Below are 23,103 nucleotides of genomic sequence, written 5' to 3' on the forward strand. Positions count from 1 at the left end.
GTTTCTCATATGGAGCGGCTGATATTGGTGACTTCACCTCATATACATCCAACCATTTTAAATGAGCATCAACAATGAACTGAAACATTGTTCCCAGGAAAGGTCCAACGAGATCAATGTGCAACCTCATCCAAGGTCTACCTGGCCTCTCCCATGGGTGTAACAGAGCTGTCACTGGCAACATTTCTTGTAAAGGCAAAAGGCTGAGGACTTCGGCGTTTACGATTTGATTGCCAGACTTATGTGTGAAAGTGTATTCGTATGCTGCCAGAATTAAAGGCCATCATTGCATTCTTGTTGAGGCTATGGGTGGTATAGCTTTGTCCTCACTAAACAATCTTTTCAATGGTTTATGGTTTGAATCAATTGTAAAATGGCGACCATGTACGTACTGGCGAAATTTCTTGACATCAAAGGTGATGGACAGGCCTTTTTTTTATCTGCCAGTATCCCTTTTCTGCTGTGGTGACCTTTCCATGGCCTTTCAGTGCCATTGTCCATCCTATGAGAGAGCACTGCTCCCGCTCCGTAGGGGCGTGCGTTGCATGTCAGCACCAATTCTTTCGTCTGGTCATAATGCACTAATAGATTGAACGAGTGCAACAATTGTTTCATCTTTGTCAAAGCTTCTTTCTGGGGCACGTCCCAAGACCAACATTAGTTCTTTTTGAGTAGAGAACACAGGGGGGCCAGCACCGTAGACAAATTGGGTAAGAACCACCCGTAATAATTGATCATTCCTAAGAATGATTTGAGCTCACAAGTGTTCTTTGGCGTAGGCGCTTCTCTTATGGCTCTCACTTTCTCCTCAACTAGGTGGAGGCCCTGTGAATCTAACCAGTGACCCAAATAGATTACCTTCCTCGCTTGGACCGTGCACTTTTTTTTTAAAAGCGCACTCTAGCTTGCAAGAAACGTTTTAAGACTTCTAAGTTTGCCAAATGCTCTTTTTCAGTGAATCCTGTCTCCAATGTGGCAGTAAGCTTTCCATTGCTCTCTGAAAGATGGCATAAGCGAAGGAGACACCAAAAGTGTATATTGGTACAGCTCTTTGTGGATATTAATTATGACAAATTCCCAGGAGGCATTATCCAACTCTAGTTGTTGAAAAGCATGACTCATGTCAAGCTTTGTGTATGTTGTCCCTCCTGCCAGCTTGGCATGTAGGTCTTCGATTTTTGGAATGGGGTGGTCAGTTTGTAGTCTCCACAAATTTGGATGCTTTGGTTGGGCTTAAGGGCAAGGACAATGGGTGCCACCCATTCTGAGAACTGAATAGGTTGTATTCAACCCAGTTCCTCTAGTCTGTTCAGTTCAATGTTTTTACTCACAGGGCATATGGCACTGGTCTCACCTTCATGAAGCGAGGGGTTGCTTCCAGATCTTGGCATGAATCTTGGCCTGCAGGCCCTGGATTTTCACAAGTTCGTTCTTGAAAATGGTGGGGTACTTTCTAAGAAGCTCTGGTAGCCCACTTGCTCTCAACTGGAAAATTTCAGCCCATTCTAACTTAATTTCCTTTAACCAATTTCGTTCCAGAAGACTTGGCCCTTCACCTGCTACCACCATCCAGGGTAGCTTTGCCAACTGGCTTCCATAATGAGCAGCTGCTCTGCTTATGCCTTATACAGGTGAAGACATTCGAATAAATGCTTTTAGCTTGGCGGCTATTTCTTCTCAAGTTAATTGATGTTCACCATTATTCAAAAATCTGAAGGTATGTTCCTCAATTACTGCAGTGGAGGCTCCTGTGTCCACTTCCATTCTAACAGGTTTGCCATTTACTTTCACTGTGACAAATACTGGTTCTGTCTTTCCAACTTTCAGATTAAACAATGAGTAAATGTCTGAATTTGTTGTTTCACGTTATTTTACATTATGGATTTCATTGGGTTGCTTCTTTTGTTTACAAGCCTGCTTGAATCTTTCATTACATTGGATCATACGTCCAGTTCTGTGACAATAGTAGCATTTGATTTTTTTACACTGCCAATTGTTAAAAGACTGATTATTTCCACCTCTATTAAAATTTTTCAATTTCGCTGCTAAGTTATTTTTCTTTATTCTTCAGCTAGCAGGGGTTATTTCCCGCTTCTTGGCAGAATCTTGATTTTTCACGCCTGCTTTGGCTGAGGTTTCCCGCCCGATGTGGAGAAGGCAACATTTTACGCACCCTGTATTGCTTTTGAATCTCTTACTGCACTTTCCATGGCCAGCTCTATCTCTAGCACCTTCTTGAAATCCAGGTTCACTTTGGACAATAATCTTTTCTGAATAGTGTCCTTTTTCACACTACACACTAAACAATCTCTGAGCATGTCGTTCAGAGCTGTACCGCACTCACAATGTTCCATTATCTGCTTCAAATTTCCCATATAGCATGCAATTGTCTCACTTGGGGCTCTATTTTGCAAATTAAACCTGAACCTCTGCATTGTGACTGAGGGCTTGGGTTGAAAGTGACCCTTCATAAGGTCCACCAATTCATCAAAATTCTTTGAATCTGGGCACTGGGTGCCATCAAACTTTGAATCAAACCAGACGCTTTGCTTCCACAAGTACTCAAGAGGATTGCTCGCCTCTTCTCTTCCCCTGTAATCTCGTTCGATTGAAAAAATAACGTGAGGCATTCTAGGTATTGAGACCGTCAGATTTGTCAGTGGCTGGTTCAAAAGGATCAATTCTCTCAAATTGTGCCATTTTGAGAGGGGATAACTTCTTCAATTCTAATGGAGTTTGCTACTTACAATCACTGGGTGCTGTACACTGCCGACTTCTTTTTAACTTAATTTCTTCTGTTCAATCATGTTTTATCCTTGTTGCCAGTTTATTGTAAGGTGGCTGAGTTGAACTATTAGTTATAGAGTTGATCAGCAGACACTTCTTGTTAAGTTTATTTACAATATACTCAGCAGCAACCACACATGTTTTCAACTCCAACTCTATCTCTACACTGACTGCTGAGGTAGCCTGCACTACTCGCCTATTGGTTACTACAGATCATGTGATCTTTCCTAACAAGTATTATTCTTAAAGGTGCATCACGAACTAAATAAAACCATCACTACTACAGAAGGTTTCTGCGGCTCAACATAAGTTCTCAAGAATTAATCATAGACTCCTCATGCTTGGAGTTCTAAAGAGATTTTATGCCAATCCTAAGCTTAGAGCTAAATGGTCAAGGTTTTTAATATTGTAGCATTGAGAGTGCAGAGTTTAACTTTGGTCAAAGCACCTCTGAATCAATTCCGACTATGATACCAATGCTGACATCCAACTGCTTACATTGCAGAAAGCAAGTCTCTCACAGTTATAAAAGTAAATCCCTGCTTGGAATGGTTATTATTTCCATCTCCAAGAATATAGATGACTTTGCTCAAATAGCCATCATAATGCTTTCATTACCAAGATGAGTAGTGATGATATTGCTGGAAGTTTATGACTTGTCTAACACCCATGGTATTGATTGTTCCAGTGAGCCTTAACGTTAGCTGCCTGTTGCTTAATGCATTTTCTGAGGATAATCATGCCACGGAATGTCCAAGGGCCTTAAAGAAATTCAGGCAACTGCCTCACAACATGCTTTCCTTTGTGCAAGACAGACCCATTTATTAAACCATTGAATACTCTTTAACAGATTTCTAAGCATAAAGAAAATACGGAAATTTCCTTAAAATGCACATTCTGAGTAAATGTGAAAGCACTCAATTTGGTATTGGAAGTATGGAGTAAAATTGGACTTTTATTTTCCTGCTTTATATCTCATGTACTCAATCTTTCTGATGCACCCTGAAGTCAAAATAGGTGAGAATATATTCTGTATAACTGAGTGGTGAGAGCCACGGTGTACAAAGCACAAACTCTTTATGGACAGTACACTCTTGCTAACTGGGAGTAGTCAAGCTCCAGTATAAACATCTGCACATAATCTAAGATTGCATTTCTATGCAGAACTGAGAATTGTTAGGGGTGTTGTCTTTCCGATGAGACCTCAAACCAAAGTACACTTGAAAACCAAATCTGTTCATTTTCTTCAATCCTGTTAAAATAGCAACTTATCTAGCTTGTTGATAGAATAGAAACTGAGTTACAATAGATTCATAAAAATGATCTAGGCCAAGCTACATCATCAAGGACTGGTTACCACACACTGGTATTGCCCAATAATCTGGCCTCAATAAATCAATAATTATATTCTCTTCAAATTATTCAAAACATTGCTCTAAACCAGAATATAGTTACACTTGCATAGAAAATGTAAAATGCCCTTCTCATGTTTAGGATCTTTTTTATTAAAGATACAGTCCAATTTTACTGTACACAAGACCATTGAGATTTGGAAAATATTTTACTATGAATCTAGCACTCTGGTTGGTAGGTTACAACTAGTGCTAAAGTTTCTGATTTGTACAATGTGCCATTAGGTATGGTCTAAAGTGGCAATATTTAATTGGTATGAAGTGAGAAACATAAATGAGTGAGAAAGGAAAATGTTACAGTATGAAAGCGAATATTTTCTCTGTCACTTCCCTTTCAGTTGTAAGGCTGGGAGACTGACATGAACGTCACAACCACTGTTGATACTGCTCTGACCTGCCAACAGGAACTATATTAGTGCAGCGAGATTGATAATGCCAATTAACCTTCTTCTCCCCAAGCTGCTGAACAAGTGCTCTTTTGAAGAACAACATTCCAAAGGCATTTTTTGTGTATACCCATTTCCCCTTCAAGGCACACACCAGCCTGACTTGCAAACATTACCACTGCAAAATTTATAGAGTGAAAATCCTGTTTAGGTCCTATCGACATACTAAAGCAAATGGAAAATCACATTTCACTGCTGAAAACAATTTTATACGAGGTGGGAGAGGAACAGAAAAATTGTTTTAAAAAAGAAATAATCCAAGAACCTTCTCCTTTTAAAAATGTTGCTTACCGCACTTAATGATGTCCGTTTGTTATTCATAAATAGGAGATCAAGGCCCTCAACATTTTTCCTTCTTCCTCTTCTCCTTTTTATTGGCATTTCCCCATCAACTAGTGAACCATTTATCATAAGTCCAGTTGGTGTTCGTGAAAGGCCTGCTTGCAGCATTTCTATGTGGGCTTTATAGGCATCAGATACTGGCACAGAGGCATTCGGCAAAACATACTTGGAATTAACAGAAAGGTTACTGACTGAGGTAGAACTTTTTGCCTCTCTGGAGGCTTTTGATAAGTCCACAGCTCTCTCCTGTCCACTGTCTGAGGCTGCTTGGGACTCACGAAGCTGAGCTACCATCTCCATCAGGTTTCTTCTCCTTGCAGCTCGCTCGGCTTCTATTTCGATCTTCTTTCGTCGTCTCCTACGTTGCCTTGGAACTGACAGGTTCAATGCATCATCCTGCAGTGAGAGAAAAAAAAGTTTTGTATTTAATATCCAAAACCTATTTCCATTTGGTACAAATTATGTGTTTACCACTTTGAAGTTGTCAGGTTCTGTACAAGTTCTGTTGTTCTAATGTTCTGTAAAAAATTTCAATGATTAGGAATGAAAATATTTGAAACAAAATTTTCTGCACCAAATTTCTTCTTTTCATATACGGAAAAATGAACATGAGCAAAAAGTCTTGATGCCAGAGTGCTTGTGGAAGCAATGGAATCTAGCATTCTAAATAAAGAAAAATGGAATCTTTTTAAAAGGTACACTGAAGCCATTAAGCTGGGATCCTCAGTGCAATCATCACTGTCCTCCATTAAAGAATACCACAATGTTAATTTAAATATAGGAGTCGAAAGAAATGAATGATATTAGCCCCAATAAAGCCAGCCATTCTCTCTCACATTTCCACCATCTATAGTTTAGTAATAATCTTAAATTTTTGGACTGCTTCTTGCCATGATTTTGTCACCCGTGTCAAACTTTTTATTATAAATTGTGTCTCCATTTATAGAGATAATATGCCATTGTTATTGGACCCTCCCACCAGTGGTAGTGCTCTAGCATCCTAGTTTGGTCTCCACTAGCTCCTCAGACCTCAAAGAAGAGAGAATCCAATATTCCAACCAAGTCTAATTCTTGGCTTTGCAATTATCATAACCGTTACTATTAATGAATAATATAAAATCAAAGCATTATGTATAAAAATAAATTACTTTAAAATGGGAGCTGAATTATATTTACATGTCCTGGTCCAAATATTCCTGCCAACTAACCTCTTAGCTTGAAGACTACACTTTGTTTTGTGCACATGTAACACCATGGGAAATTGTCTAGTATTATTGGAACTTGACATGCAAATGTTCAAAAAAATGCTGCAGTATAGTGTTTAGCATAAAATGTTAGAATTTGAAGGGAAATTCTGAAAATTAAAACATACAACTTTTAAGAAATTACTGAAAATGTCAAAACTTGATGTTAACTTCATGGAAGTGTATTAAATGTACGCTGAAAGTACATTTTGTACTTTGTGCAGAATTGAATGTGTACAACTACTATGAATGAAGCACAAATGATCTCTATTGTTCAAAAGCAATACAATGAAACATTTCCTTAGTTTACAGAGTTACCATTAACATGAAGGAATTTTTTTTCACTTTTGAATATTACAGCAAGATGAGGGACAGTGGTACTGGAGAAGACATCCCCACTGGACTTCTGGCATCAAACCTTCCAGGTCATGAGTTAGATTAAGTTTATAGCACGACAAACAATGCTTAGAACGTTAATAAACCACAATAATAACACGATTATCTTATGTGTTTAAAGGTTGAATACTCTCAACTTCTTGTTCATATTCCAGGATTCGACAATTTTGTCATTCTTCCCCCTCCATCAATCAAAAACTCACTTTCTGGTATAAATTGGGAGAGTGGGGAGTGGTAAAAGTAAAGTGTAGGAGTTTACCACTATGAAAATAAAACGCAACTTAATTTCTCTGCTCTACATCACCTAAGGCTTGCTCTTCATTTATTTCAAAAGCTTATTCAACACTGTGCAGGTATATTAAAACACCTACCCTTGATACCTGAGGAGAACCAGCTAGATCTTCACAGGCACTGAAGCTCCCTTGACCTACCATGGAGAGTTCAGTGAAACTCCTCCTTGGCAAAGGGTTTTCCACTGATGTGGGTGTATAGTTGATCATACCATGGAAATCAAATGGCTGACGCCTATTTATAGGCCACTTTCCCTTGACCACTGCTTCACATATGTTGTCCAAACGATTAATCATTACACGATCCTGCAATGCAAAATACAATTGTTGAAATAGATACACTTGGAACAGCAGAGGCATTAGGATTTTAGTAAACATTTACTTAAGTCACATGAATTTTTTGTGCAGTGGCACTGAAATCAGGGTTTTGCACACTAATATTTCAGTAAAGTATAACAAATACCTACAAACAACACCTGATACAATTATTGATACTGCCTTTTAAAACTTGGTCTGTGGAGAGTATTTTATACCATATAGCCACCAGCCTAAGGGTAGACTGAAGACTGCCTGTATAGCAATAATTTAATAGTACAAATAGATTTAAGCAGATGATCCTGCCTGTCTAATTCATGCCTGACTTCTTTGAGGAGGTTATAGATAGTGGGGCTCCCAAGGATGGAAGAAAGGACAAATTAAAACCTACATGAAAAATGTGATTAAAACCCACATGAAAAATATAACTAAAACCCAAAGAATCTGATGATCAATTAGCTGGTAAAAAGCAAAAACAGCTCATTAGCGTACTCATGACTGTTTGTTGGGCATAGCCCCAACAGGAGTCAGTTTCTAATACCCCTCCCATTTCTAAATTTAACAAATTTGCCGCCATTTAAATAGGGAGAGCAGTAGAGGTTACATAAGTGAAAATTATTACAAGCATTTTAGAAAATATATTAAGCATTTAATGCACTGAACTGAATTAGTATAGGGAGATCTAAGCAACCAGGTAATGATAACAAAGTTACTGACAACATCCAGATATTGTAGCAAAGCACTTAAAATAACAAACTGAATGCAAGGATATACAGTCAGAGTAGTATATTTCTACAGGCGCTAAGCGTTTATAATACACTGCCCAGTCAAAACTCAGAATATAACATAAAAGCTGGAAGTGGGCAATTCAGCCCCTCGAGCCTGCCCCGCCATTCAATACGATCATGGCTGATCTCATTTTGGCCTCAGATCCAATTTCCCACCCTCTTCCCATAATCTTTCAACCCGTTACTAATTAAAAACCTCCTCCTTAAATTTATTCAGCGCCCAACATCCACTGCACTCTGAAGGAGTGAATTCCATAGATTCACGACCCTTTGAGAAAAGTAATTCCTCCTCATCTCCGATTTAAATCTACCACCCCTTAGCCTAAAACTATGGCATCTCGTTCTAGAATGCCCCACAAAGGCAAACATCCACTCCATGTCTACTTTGTCTATGCCCTTTAGCATCTTATATACCTCAATTAGCTCTCCTCTCATCCTTCTAAACTCTAGCAACTATAGGCATAAATTACTCAATCTCACCTCATAACACAAGCCCCGCATTTCTGGAATCAATCGAGTGAACCTCCTCTGAACCGCCTCCAATGCAACAACATCCTTCCTCAAGTAAGGGAACCAAAACTATGCACAGTACTCCAAGTGTAGTCTCACCAATGCCTTGTACAGTTGCAACAACACTTCCCTATTTTTATACACTATTCCTTTAGCAATAAATGCCAAAATTCCATTTGCCTTCCTTATTACCTGCTGTACCTGCATACTAGCTTTCAGCGATTCATGCACGAGGACACCCAGATCCCTCTGCACTGAAGTTTCTCTCCATTTAAATAATAAGTCGCCTTTTTATTCTTCCGACCAAAATGAATAACCTCACACTCATCCATCTGCCAAATTTTGGCCCATTCACCTAACCTATCCATATCCATTTGTAAATTTCTTATTTCTTCACTGCAACTTACTTTCCCACTTATTTTGGCGTTATCTACAAATTTAGCTATAGTACCTTCTATCCATGAATCCAAGTCATTAATATAGGTTGTAAATAGTTGGGGCCCAAGGGCCGAACCCTGTGGCACCCCACTAGTTACAGCTTGCCATCCAGAAAAAGACCCATTTATCCCAACTCTCTGCTTTCTGTTGGTTAGCCAATCCTCTATTCAAGCTAATATACTACCCCTAAATCCGTGTGATCTTATCTTGTGTATTAATCTTTTGTGCGGCACCTTATCAAAGGTCTTCTAGAAGTCCAGATATACAACATCTACAGGATCCCCATTACCTACTTTCTTTGTCACCTCTTCAAAGAACTCTAGCAAATTAGTCAAACACAATTTACTCTTCACAAATCCATGCTGGCTCTGATGGATTGCATTTTGACTTTCCAAATGCCCCATAGAGTATCATGCTCAGTTCTGGAATGCAGCACAAATTAGATAGATACAATGGAAAGGATGAGACCTGATGAATCTTTAGAGAAGCTCAGGCTTTGCATCCGTCAAGGAAGCACTGAAGAGCAATAATATGATTTATCTATATAAAATATTAAATCATGTTGATAGATAAAATAATATTCCTACTGAAAATGTAATCTGTGCACATAAATCGAATTCAGTGAAAATTTAATAGGTATCAAATCAAAGAGTACTACGTCTTTGGAATATTTTGTCGGTAGTGTAGGCAAAATCATGGGGATGTTGGAAACACAGATGGATGCTATGTTACTATTTTATGAGGAGTAACTTAATTTATCACCTCAAGAATTGTTACACAAGAAGCTTATTGGTTTAAGTCTAACTTTCCTCCGAGCATATTTGAACTATACACTTGAAAGCCTTGCAATAAAACTGTGAAAGAACTTAAAAGACATTAAATTTGAATAGTTAACACATTATAGAAAACAAATGTTATGTGGGCTTCAATCTTTGAGACAAAAAAAACATAATTGCAATACATCTTACCATATTTGCCAGGCAACACAGATAAGGAGTTAATACATTTTTAGAAAGAAATTGCAGATGTCCATATATTCATCTTTTTATACAGCAGGAGGCAGTGGCGTAGTGGCATTGTCACTGGACTGTTAATCCAGAGACCCAGGGGACCCATGTTCGAACCACGGTGGAATTGGAATTCAATAAAAATCTGGAACTAAAAGTCTAATGATGACCATGAAACCATTGTCAATTGTCGTAAAAACATATCTGGTTCACTTTGGGAAAGTGTCCTTTAGAGTAGGGCACTAAAGTGGTTGACTCTTAAACACCCTCAGAAATGGCCTAGCAAGCCACTCAGTTGTGTCAAAAAGTGACAAAGTAAACAAAAAGGAATGAAACCTGATGGTTCATCTGGCATTGGCTGAGGCACCAGAAACGACAATGGCAAATTCAGCCCTGTCAACCCAGCAAAGTCCTCTTTACTAACATCTGGGGGCTTGTGCCAAAATTGGGAGACCTGTCTCAAAGACTAGTCAAGCAACAGCCTGACATAGTCATACTCATGGAATCATACCTTACAGATCAAGTCCCAGACACCACCACCACCATCATCCCTGGGTATGTCCTGCCCCACTGGCAGGACAGGCCCAACAATGGTGGCGGCACAGTGATATACAGTCAAAAGGGAGTTGCCCTGCGAGTCCTCAACATCGATTCCGGACCCCATGAAGTCTTATGCTATTAGGTCGAACATGGGCATGGAAATGTCCTGCTGATTAGCATGTACTGCACTCCCTTCAGCTAATGAATCAGTACTCCTCCACATTGAACACCACTTGGAGGAAGCACTGAGGGTGGCAAGGGCAGCAGAATGTACTCTGGATGGGGGACTTCACTGTCTATCACCAAGAATGGCCCAGTAGCACCACCACAGACCGAGCTGGCCGAGTCCTAAAGGACATAGCTGCGGGACTGGTTCTGCGGCATGTGGTGAGGGAACCAATAAGAGGGAAAAATATACTTGATCTCATCCTCACCAATCTGCCTGCCACAGATGCATCTGTCCGCGACAGTACCGGTAAGAGTGACCACTGCACAGTCCTTGTGGAGACGAAGTCCCGTCTTCACATTGAGGATAACCTCCATCGTGTTGTGCGGCACTACCACTGTGCTAAACGGGATAGAGTTCGAACAATCTAGCAACTCAAGACTGGGCATCCATGTGGTGCTGTGGGCCATCAGCAGCAACAGAACTGTATTCAACCGCAATCTCAAACCTCATTCTCGGCATATCCCCCACTCTACCATTACCACCAAGTCAGGGGATCAACCCTGGTTCAAAGAAGAGTGCAGGAGGGCATGCGAGAAGCAGCACCAGGCATACCTAAAAATGAACTGTCAACCCGATGAAGCTACAACACACAGGGCTACTTGCATGCCAAACAGCATAAGCAGCAAGCATTAGACAGAGCTAAGCAATTCCACAACCAATGGATCAGGTCTAAGTTCTGCAGTCCTGCCACATCCAGTCGTGGATGGTGATGGACAATTAAACAACTCAATGGAGGTGGTGGCACCACAAATATCCCCATCCTCAATGATGGAGGAGCCCAGCACAGCAGTGCACAAGTTAAGGCTGAAGAATTTGCAACAGTCTTCAGCCAGAAGTGCGGAGTGGATGACCCTCCTCTGGAGGTCCTCAGCATCACAGATGCCAGTCTTCAGTCAATTCGATTCACTCCACATGATATCAAGAAATGGCTGAAGTTACTGGCTACTGCAAAGACTATGGATCCTGACAATTTTCTGGCAATCATACTGAAGACTTGCGCTCCAGAACTTGTCGCGCTCCTAGCCAAGCCTATTCCAGTACAACTACAATACTGGCATCTACCCAGCAATGTGGAAAATTGCTCAGGTATGTCCTGTGCACAAATAACAGGACAAATCCAACCCGGCCAATTACCACCACATCAGCCTACTCTCCATCATCAGTAAAGTGATTGAATGCAAGTTTTCACCTGTTGTTTACTATATATCAAGGTCCTGTTCTCCTTTGTGTGGCTGTAGGAAGCCACTTGTTACCCTAATAAAAGGTGAATGAGGTGGGGCAGGCAAAGAGAAATTGTGGGTTCAGTCACTCTTAGGTCGCACCAATGATTAAGAGAGTCTCTTGCCATCAGTGAAGCAAAGAAAAACAAAAAAAAATCTTTAAAAGGTGATGGTAAAGGGAAGAAACTGCTCTAGTTCTTGATATTTGTGATTGGAAGATTATTCTTACAGTTGTCATTGCCTCTTTGTTATGATAAAGTGATGTACATATTTTCAAGTACACAGAATCAGCAGTATCCAATTTAAATATTTTGTTCAAAGGAACTGAAATTTGAATTGCCCAAATTTGAAATTGTCAAATAAATTTGGTTCAATTTTTGCTCTCTTTAGCACAACACACAACAGTGACTTATAATTCCAATTTTATACCCCAACAAACCTTTGGCCAGAAGGAAAAAGAATATGTTCTTTCATGAAGTAGCTGAGCTACTGTGGGTTCACTATCTTCCATGAAGAAGCCATCGCGAGTTTCATCACGGGCTGTGCTCAAAGATGCATTACTTTCTTCATCAAAATGTTTGCCTTGGGAAGCAGTGCCAGCTGGGAAGAAAATCACATAAAAATTATCACCAATAAGTTCTTGTATTTAGTTTGAAGAGTGCTTCAACAGCAACAAAAGTGAAATACAATCTAGCATTTTGTACACCATTACTTGCCTACTTTATATAGGCATATTTTAACAAAAGAATGTTAAGTACTAATTGCAGTCACCGAGACAGGTATATAGGCACAGTACATGGACTATAGTGGCATTAGCTTTCAACTAGAAATGAGAGTTTTTTTTGAGTGGCACTTTAAAAAAAAATTTGCTCATTGCCCTTGAGAAAATGGTGAGCCATCTTAGCGAAACCCTGCAGTGTGTGGTGATGGTGCCCCCAAAGTGGTGTGAGCTCCAGGATTTTGACCCAGTGACAGTGAAGGAATGGTGATTTAGTTCCAAGTCAGGATGATGTGTGTTACTTGGAGGGGAGCTTGAAGGTGGTGAAGTTCCCATGCGCCTGATGCCCATGTCCTTCTAAGTGGTAGAGGTTGCAGGTTTTGATGATACTGCTGAAGGAGCCTAGGTGAGTTTGCTGCAATGCATCTTGTAGGTGGTACACATTGCTGCCAAGGTGTGCTATGAAATCTAAAATAAAATTAGAAAGTGCTGGAAATATTCAGCACGTCAGGCCCTATCTATGGAGAGGGAAACAGAGTCAATGTTTCAGGTTTATGATCTTTCATGAAAACTGCTGAAATGTTAACTATGTTTTGACTTGCTGAGTATTTCTAGCATTTTTTTTACTTCTGTTTTAATAAGTTGTAAAAGCTTTGAAAATCTCCAGATGAAGTAAAGCACTGGACCCAATCCTAGAGAGTTGCAGCACATTTTTGGTTGAAAGAGATACTGATATTCTGCTGAAGCCCACTTTTAACACCATTCTACCCATGCCTCGTTAAGATAGCACAAATCTCCCAAAGTTGACTGCTGTCTCGTACATCTCTGCAATATACTGCTATAATACTGGAGTTAGCCTGAGGTCTGGGTACAATGGGGGTAGAGTTACTCTATTTTAATTGAGGAAAACTCAAGACTCTCACTACTTAGGCAAATAAGATGGAAATCAGAAGTAATTTTTTATTACTCCAGTAAAAGTTTTAAATGATCAAGCTGACTGTGTTTCAATACAAATTTTTTAGCAGGATTAATTTTAGAATCACAGAATTGTTACAGCGCAGAAAGCGGCCATTCAGCCCATCATGCCTGCACCAGCTCTCTGAATGAGCATTTCACTTAGCTTCTCCCCATAACCCTGCACATTGTTTCTTTTCAAATAGTCATCTAATTCCTTCTTGAATGCCTCAATTGAACCTGCCCTCACCACACACTCAGGCAGTACATTCCAGACCCTAACCACTCCGTGTGAAAAAGATCTTCTCATATCATTTTTCTTCATTTACCTTGATCTAAGGGTTATTTTCAGGGCTAAGATAGGGGCATAATTGACACTGTTGAACAATTTTAAAAGTGCAAAAATGGAAAAAAAAAGTATGGTGATTTCATTTGTTAGAAAACAGTTTAATTCATTTATCTGAAAAGAAATGTTTATCTCAGTAAAAAGTTTGGCCATGAGAGCAGAGTACTAATACACAAAGCTTTTAAAAAGCAAATTGTTAGTTAAGTTTTGAAACTCAATATGGTACCTTCAGGTTGGGATGACTCTTCTGATTTATCGTCATCATCCTCTTCCTCGTCATCATCATCTTCCTCTGACCCTTTCTCAAATGGCAATTTTGGTCTCAATTCTTTTTCTTCAGCGTCAGCAAGCAATTCCGTATCCATGGCTAAAGTCTCTTTAGTATCATGCTCGACCTTCACAGACAATGCTCCCGAGATGTCCTGACATTTTGAATCAATATGTATGTTCTCATCACAATTGGTTTTCCCATCTTCCTTAAGAGGGACTGTACTCTGCTCTTCCTGAGATGGTGGTGTAGGACATTTTAGTCCATCTTCAGTTTTACTATCATCATAGCCATCTTGTTCTGCACTTTTTTCTCCTTGCATTGGTGTGGGTGGGACAACAGAAGGCATTTGGCTCAAACAGGCACCAGGTTGGTTTTGGAAAGGCGTACTGCTTCGCTGGCTAGCCCCTTTGTTTTGAGCAAAGTTTTTATGGGCATCCAGGAAAGAAAGTTCAGTGTCATTTAGAATATGATAGTCTGTCCTACTAACTCCATGCTTTGCAGCGCCAATCAATAAGTCTTTATCATGTTTGCCACACTCCCACCATTCAGGCAGATCCATGCTTGGCTGGCACAACTTGAGTCGTTCATCTAGCTGAGCATGAAGCAAAACCTGCTCTCGAACCTTCCGTAGAAGTTCTATTCGATACAACGTTCTAGAAGCACGCTCTTCCGTGATTGGCTCAATGAAAATTGTGGAATCAGACTCTTTAATAAAAACAAGGTCTTTTCACAAATATGAAAATCAAAACTGACTCAAATCCCCTTCATATGCTGCTTCCTAATTTTTACAGCTCCGGCTCTCATTGCACAGGTCACATTTAGGTCAATGGATATTCTGAATGCATTCCCCACTCCTCCCATCCAAACTGACTGATTTCAATATGTGACTCAGCTCAGGCCGCAAAGTGAGAGTTGAAAAACCTGCCAAATGTGTACTAAGCTTTGCTGATTAATGGTCTAGAAGGCTGACGTGAAACTTCCAGATAAAAGATGAAACAGTGAATATTGCCACAACAATTTACTGTGGGCCTGAATACTCATGATCTTGCTCTGCTTCCAGACTAGCAGAAGAAACAAGAATTTTGTGTAACATTATGCTGCTGGATTTTGAGGTACACATATTTAAATAAAATATGCTTCTGCCTGCTGCAGGAAGGTGGGAAAAAATGCCATAACTGAAAGCTATTCAAGAGCAAAGATTGCAGAACTATTTAAAAATTAAGTGCCTGACTAGCATCTGTATCAGAGGATTGACTGAAACTTGACAGGATCCTGGCTTGGAACAATCTTTTGGCTTTTACACCCACCTCTCCACTGTACCAATAAGATACTGCATCTCATGCAATTAGAGATGAGGAGCTGGGAGCGCTGGAAAATCTGGACAGTAATGCCAACCTTCTTCCTTTTTGCCCAGTGAGCAAACAGAACCCCAGCCTACTCTTGCCTCTAGCACTACATGATTGTCAAGAACTTTGTTTTCCTTAATTTCCACTTCCACTATATTTCTACCAACAAATGTCCACCCCAAACATGCCATTGGCACCCAGAAATTCAGGATCAATATCTTTAGTATGACTGGTAGCTGTGATTATGTTGCAGATTCACTGCAAATGCCAATTTGCAGAAAAAGTATGATAGAACATAAAGTCTACTTGAAGTTTTTCTAGAAAACAAAAACATATTCTAAATGTTAACTTGGTGCCACATGAATTACATTATATAAAAGAGCAAGGATAGACCATTCAGACCTTTGAACCTGTTCTGCCACTCACTGAGATCTGTATTTTAATTCTCTCCACCTGCTTTGGATCCACATCACAATATCTTACCTTCACCTGGATTTGGAGGCATACGACACACTTTTCTGCACATAGCCACAAAACAACTGAAGTACTTTTCCAAACTGTCATTAGACTTTTTATCCAGTCTAGCAAAGGCACGGAACTGGCTCCAGTCAAACTGCTTCTTGATAGGGTCAAAAACCACACCAAAGGTTGATACAACGCGGTAGAAGTCTGCCTCTTCTCTCCTGGTCCATCTGCAATTTAAAAATATATTTATGAAAGACATCAACATCCTGTAGCCCTTCGCTGATCATATGAAAACTTAGCAACAAGATTTTGTAGGCATGCAGTGGAAAACTAATTGCATTGTAATTTAGGTTTGGAATAGTTATGCTACCACATGTGCAATACTGTACACATTTGTTTAAATAAATTAAAATACAAATAAATCTTAAACATCCTCAGAAAATCCTACAGTCCTGAGAAATATTGATGAGAAACATCCCAACAAAAGTAGTAGTGAGGCTTGGACAATCCCATGGTTTATTTTTTTTAATGTTCTACGAGTTAGATTTCAACATAATTAATGACTGCTATTCAAACCAGGCAGAAATCCTGGAACTCTGCCCCTTTAAATTTCATTTTCACAAAAAATATGCACTCTTTATCCCTTAATATATATACTCAGGCTCTCATTTAAGTCCTATTTAAAGTAGGCAATAGAGAGAAACAAGATAAGAAATATAAAGCAATGGTTCTTCAGTGCAGAAAATGAGGATGAAGAGACCTTCATACTTGAGGTTGAACTAACTTGAAAATATAGAAAACAACTTTCATTTATATAGCACCTTGGTCTCTCTAGTCATGTTAGTGCATCTGGCAGGTGACACAAAAAAAATCAGAATTCAATCATATTCTTGAAGAGAGATTACAGAAAATGTGAAAATTTCATACTGCTAATTAATTTCCAGCACATTGAGCTTTAAGTATTTTCAAAGGAACTAATTCTCATGTTAAACTGGTATGTTATGGTTGATGACTACTTTATCAGCTTTTGACTTTTAATGCCTTCTTGATCAACATTCTTAGTTTATGCAAAGTTCCTTGAGGACAGTTGTACAAGGCTTGGTTAAAAGGGTCTCATAGGGAGTCGCGTATTCAAAACTGTGGAAATGTCTGGTGCCAATGCCTCAGACATTTTTTTCCCTGATGGAAAAATATGTGAGATAGTTAAATCAAACTTAGCAGTATGTTCTGACACAAGTGGCATTCAGTAACATTCTTTAAAAGAAAGGATGGAGCTTCAGAACTGTTCTTGCCCAATTCATATTGTGAAGTGATGGAAATAAACTTAAGTTCTCAGGAACCCTTGGGCTCAAAAATAACGTTCACAATCAAATTCAGTTCCTTCCCCAGCAGTATTTTAAGTTGGAATGAAATTGTTTGTGCAGCACACAAATGGGTGAAATTGGTGATCAGAACACTAAGTAATTCCATGTGGCTTGAAAAGCCTTTCATGTGTCTTTCATGGAGACAAGTGTTCATCTTAAAACTTACTGATGAAATCCTAGCTTGTCTTAAGCTTGCCATTTCAAGAATGTCATCTAAAGCAATTTCATTGTCCAAATATTCATCTGTTCAGGTTTTGCTTGACTCACCTTTTGGTGCCAAAAACTGTGAAATATAACTAAATAGGCCAACAAATGACCATTGTTTCATCCTTGCCAATTATCCAAACCAGACAGAGAAGGGGCATTCAAAGAGTTTCCTATCATTAAAATTACCACACAATCCAAATTCATTTTTCTGAAGCTAGTGGTCTGGCTGTGTGTCTGGACTTGCTCAAATCAGAGGATCTGAAAAAGTCAGGCAGCAAGAATCAGTCATGACTCAGTAGGAGCACTGTCAAGTGAGCCATAAGGTTGAAAGTTCAAGTCCCATTCCAGAGATTTAAGCACAAAATCCAGGTGACATTCCAGAGTAGCTCTGAGCGTTAGTGGCACCATCTTTTGATGAGACGTTAAACAGAGGTCCAGTTGGTCCTTTCAGTTGGATGTAAGAGTCCAAGGCATTATTCAAAGTACCCTGACCAATCTATGTCCTTCAAACAACATCACTAAAACAGATTATCTGATTATTTATCACCTTACTATTTGTAGGCTCCTGGTTACTGCATTTTGTCTGTTACAACAGCGACTTCATTTCAAAGATATTTATTGACTGTGGAGTGCTTTGGCACATCCTGAGGTCATGAAAGGTGCTTTATAAATGCAATTTTTTTTCTATTCAAGATCGGAAGGCATAAAAAAAGGTGCCAGTACATTTCCCCACTCCAACACAGGGACCTAGGGACTTTATTTTTTTTTTTAGAAAGAGCAGCTAAAAGGCCCACAGTCACTAGTCATGCTCACTCAGGTAACGGTTGCTGCCTATCTGGCCAAGAATCCATGAATGGTGCAGACAACAGCAAGGGGCATATCATGGCCACTGCAATAACCTGAACCTGGAAATGCATGTATGTGCTACATTTAGCTAGCTACCAGGCTTCAACTCTTGATTCCACCTACAGCTAAATGAACTGCTGACCTTCATCATTCAATCTGTTATACGAAGAATGGTGAAATGCAGAAGGGATACCACCACCTGTGGGCCTTAACTATCAGCTTATGACAAGTACCAAGTTGATGGTTCACTGGCTGATGGGGCACCAGCCAGATGGATATCAGAGGGCAGAATTTTATGGTTGTGCAGGGAAGCCTGTAAAATTCCCCAGCCCGACCTATCTGCAATTTTACGGGGTGGTTGTTTGTTTGGGGAGGTTGGGGTGGGGGGGAAAGTGAAGTAGAGTGGCTGTGTGGTGGCTCTCCCATCCTCATCCCAACTGAGACCCTTAAGTGGCCAATTAATGGCTAGTAAAGGGCTGCTTCCTGCTCGACCTCAATTTTGCAGCTGGCAGGAGCTATTCAGGGACATGGGAGAAGCACGGCAGGTCGCCCTGCTCGGGCCTCAGGTGTGAAGGGCTCTCTTAAGGGCCCCTTTTGCACATCAGGTGCCAACCCCCCACCCAAGGTCTGACACACACAGCCTAAGTGAGGGGCGGAAGTCTTGCCTCCAGTCAATTAATGCTCTTTGGAACATTAAATGGCTGCAGGGCTGCCATGATCAGCGGGAATGCATTCTCTTCCAACTCTTTGGGTGTTAGGGTTGGAAACTCCGCCATTGAAAAATACTGCCCTTACAGTATTGAGTTATGATTTAATAAGTTACTACTCAGGACTTAGTAAGGAAAGGATAAACTCTAAAATGACACTGTAATCCTGTTTGAAAAATCACTGAAACCAAAACTTTCCTATTGTTTCATGAGTTACTTAAGAATGCTACATGGCCTGGTGCTTTGGATTTGGGTCTAATCTTTGGAGGCAACTTGATTATGTATTTAGAGGTGGTAAAAACAAAGCATACATGAAAGTCATAAATCAATGTTGAATGTGCAGAAATCAGTGAAATCTTTAAAGCCTGCAACAGGATAAAAATTTAACCAAGATTTAATCGAGGAAAAAAAAATCAATTCAACAGAATAGAATGTTATGCTGGCAGAATAAATTGCTAACTGGAGTGAACTACAACATAATTCTGAAACAGGATACCATGTGCAGTGAGGATGGGAGAAAAACTCTGATTGCACAGCTAATGTGTTGTGGCAGTTAAAGAAGCTTAAACATCTGTGCAGAAAACGAATGAATGATGGAAAATCCCAAATTCCAAACATAATTTTATATCTTATTATTCCTGTCAATAACTTCTGAAATGTTCTGTTCGTTTACTCCTAGTCTATAACAATTTGCACAGTTAACTTCTATGTTCACATGGTCCACATTTGCTTCTTTTTCTCCTTACTAGGTGTAAGCCTGGAACTTCCTCAGTCTTTCTGTTGTTGCGCTAACATAACTTGGTAATGTGTTGCTATTTCTGATGAAGTTATAATGATGCAGCAACAGGAAGTTAAAGGGTCATTTTCAATTATTTACAGCTTTGTTTTAGCTTACAAATTACTTTGGATCATAATTATAACAAATGTAATAAAAAATCAGTAATATTTATTTTTGCTAAATCTGAAGATATTTGGGTTCTTTTGAAGACAAGATTTCCTTCAGTTAAAGGACATGTGATGTGACCTCCATCAACACTACTAAAGATGACCAGGGCATACATTTAAAGAGCTCAACGACAACACTCCCTTTGATCTTTCTATTTGGTTCTCTGGTAAAACACCAAATCCTTTGCTGAAGAAATCAAGGGTATGGTGATCATGAAAATTAATCTAAGTATCATTTGGCAGCATGTTAGTGCTGTAAACTGTAGATCTTAAAACTGATTTGAAATATTTTTCTGGTCCAGTTATATGAATGATTTGCCATCATATTAAACGCACACTTGGGTAATAAAAAAAAGGCCACAGAAAAATATTCCAAAACCAAAACTAAAAACTTCGAAATATTTAATAAAATTAAGCATACAATTCATGGCACTACCTTTGACGTTTCTCGGATATAGCTGCATTTCTCTCAGCCTCCCGAGCTCTCACTTCATCTCTTGGCCGACGTCTGCGGCGATCACTTTTGTTCAGTGCTTCTAATTTCATCTGCTCCCTCTTATAGCTGCGCTGATAGGCTGTAATAAGGCGGCGCAGGCGTGTTGTGAGAACTGATGTGTTGGGCCAGTAGAGTTTGTCTGATTCATCATCTTGATCAAGTTGTTTGCCTGTAAAATGCTCCAATCAGTAATTCTGCCGGTGCTTAAACTTCAGATCACGAATTCTATAAAAATCCTGCACCCTTAGCATAAAAATGTATAATCTAATACTGTTTATGCACTACTTGTGTTTTGGAACACACATTCAAACATGGCTTGAATCTATTCTAAAATGGAAATGCTAAAGATTCAATCACTGTAGGACCTTATGTGTCAGGTGATTATGTTTACTAGTTCTCATTTATGGAAATTAGAAATGGTATTGAATATTTTCATACATTAATCATTTTTTTGCACGAATTACCCCTGAAAATGAATCCAGTGCTCATCAAAAACAGAAGATATGAACAATAAAACTTAGCGAACCAAGGTTATACTGTGCTCCCTGTGCTATCCAAAGTTGATTACTAGAGGGAATGTTCCTGTGCTTAAACACTGGTATCATCAGGTGATGAAAAATTAGGAAACCCTTGTATTGTGTCAAGTATGCCATTCATCAAGTTCCTCTCTCACTCCCTTCAATCTCTTCCCAGCTCTATGTTGCTCTCAATCAACACCAGCCTTGTGACATTCCCTGTGACAATTTTTGTTTCCTCTTGTGTGTGGAGGTATATGGGTTAGAGTTAACACATCCTCACAGCAATGTAGCAGGCTTGGGAAAAAACGTGTGCCCCACCAATTTTTGACATTGTATATCGGTACTTCAAGGCACTGTGCCACTCTCTTAAAAAAAATAAAATACTTGAAATAAATGTTTACAGAGCACAACGCCTGAAAACATTGATTTTCCCCCTTGAATTATCCTTATTTGCCTCAATATGATGGATAATTATTCCATATCTGGTGTCATCCGCCCATCACAGGCCTACCCTTTGTTCTTTCCTCCGCTCCCCCTTTCAGTTTCTGTACAGGACAAACCCAACAGAAGTGGTGGCACAGTGGTATACTATCTAGAGGGAATTGCTCTGGGAGCCCTCAACATTGACTCCAGACCCCACGAAATCTTACGCCATCTGGTCAAATATGGGCAAGGAAATCTCCTGCTGATAAGCACCTACTGCCCTCCCTTAGCTGATGAATCAGTACTCCTTCACGTTGAACACCACTTGGACGCAGCACTAAGGTGGCAAGGGCACAGAATGTGCTCCGGGTGGGGGACTTCAAAGTCCATCACCGAGGGCAGAATTTTTACCTTGTCAGGGAGCGGCCATGCAACAGACAGCTGCCCGCGATTGGCCCCGACCGCGATTTCACGCTGGCTGGCCAATTAATGGCTGGGGTAGGGGTGGGTGGGAAAAGGAAAGCGAGCGCAGAAGTCAGTGCATGTGTGTTCAGTGAAAGCTCCCTGAAAGCACAGAGCTGCCTTAGGGGACTGAAGATTTTTCACACTAAAACTAAAGTTTTCAAAAAAATGGAAAATATGTCCTCTCATGTGACTCTGACACATGAGCAGGGACATATTGAAAATGAGTTCTAAAAATTATTTTATTTTTAATTAACATCAGAAAACTCATCCCGCCCGTGGATGAGATTTCCTCAAAAATCCAAAGACCACTTGGCTTAGGGAAAAATTCTAATCAATTAATTAACGGACTTAACAGCCCTCTTAATTGTCGGTGGATGCACTGTTGCCTCCTGCGCATGCCCACGTCATCGCGCACTATTTTGCTCCCACTCAGGTTGGGTGTGCGTCCGCCCGACGAGGGAAAAATTCTGCCTCAACGGTGGCTCAGTAGCACCACTACTGACTGAGCTGACTGAGTCCTGAAAGGCATTTCAACCAGACTAGGCCTGTGGCAGGTGTTAGGCAACCAAGAGGGACAAACCTGCTTGACCTCGTCCTCACCAATTTACCTGTCATAGATGCATCTGTCCATGATAGTACAGGTAGGAGTGACCACCTCTCAGTCTTTGTGACAACGAAATCCTGTCTTCACACTGAGCAAACCCACCATTATACTAGGTGGCATTACCACCATGCTAAGTGGTTCAGATTCAGAACAGATCTAGCAGTTTGAAACAGGGAATCCACAAAGTGCTGTGGGCCAGCAGCAGCAGAATTCTATTCAATCACAATCTGTAACCTCATGGCCCGGCCTACTCCTCCCTTGACATTACCATCAAGCTAAGCGATCAATCATGGTTCAATGAAGAGAGCAGGAGGGCATGCCAATAGTAACACCAGGCATACCTAAAAATGGGTATTTTTCAAGCTGGTGAAGCTACAACACAGGACTACTTGCATGTCAAACAGTGGAAGCAGCATGCGATGGACAGAGTTGTGAGATCCCATAACCAATGAATCAGATCAAAG

At 40.0% G+C, this 23,103-nt stretch overlaps 1 protein-coding gene across 3 annotated transcripts in view; it reads right to left on the reverse strand.

The window, feature by feature from the left end:
- The window catches only part of chd7 (chromodomain helicase DNA binding protein 7), a 273,969-nt gene that overhangs the window by 14,069 nt on the left and 236,797 nt on the right, over positions 1-23,103 (reverse strand). For all 3 annotated transcript variants that reach the window (XM_041189422.1, XM_041189420.1, XM_041189421.1), the window contains exons 29-34: positions 20,570-20,798; positions 16,083-16,291; positions 14,209-14,958; positions 12,404-12,564; positions 6,999-7,223; positions 4,937-5,383 (exon numbers count right to left, since the gene is read on the reverse strand). In XM_041189422.1, the coding sequence (XP_041045356.1) occupies positions 4,937-5,383; positions 6,999-7,223; positions 12,404-12,564; positions 14,209-14,958; positions 16,083-16,291; positions 20,570-20,798 (2,021 nt within the window). The remainder of the gene's footprint in view (positions 1-4,936; positions 5,384-6,998; positions 7,224-12,403; positions 12,565-14,208; positions 14,959-16,082; positions 16,292-20,569; positions 20,799-23,103) is intronic.

The sequence above is a fragment of the Carcharodon carcharias genome, chromosome 6 (genome assembly GCF_017639515.1).
Source record: "Carcharodon carcharias isolate sCarCar2 chromosome 6, sCarCar2.pri, whole genome shotgun sequence".
NCBI classification, from domain to species: domain Eukaryota; kingdom Metazoa; phylum Chordata; class Chondrichthyes; order Lamniformes; family Lamnidae; genus Carcharodon; species Carcharodon carcharias.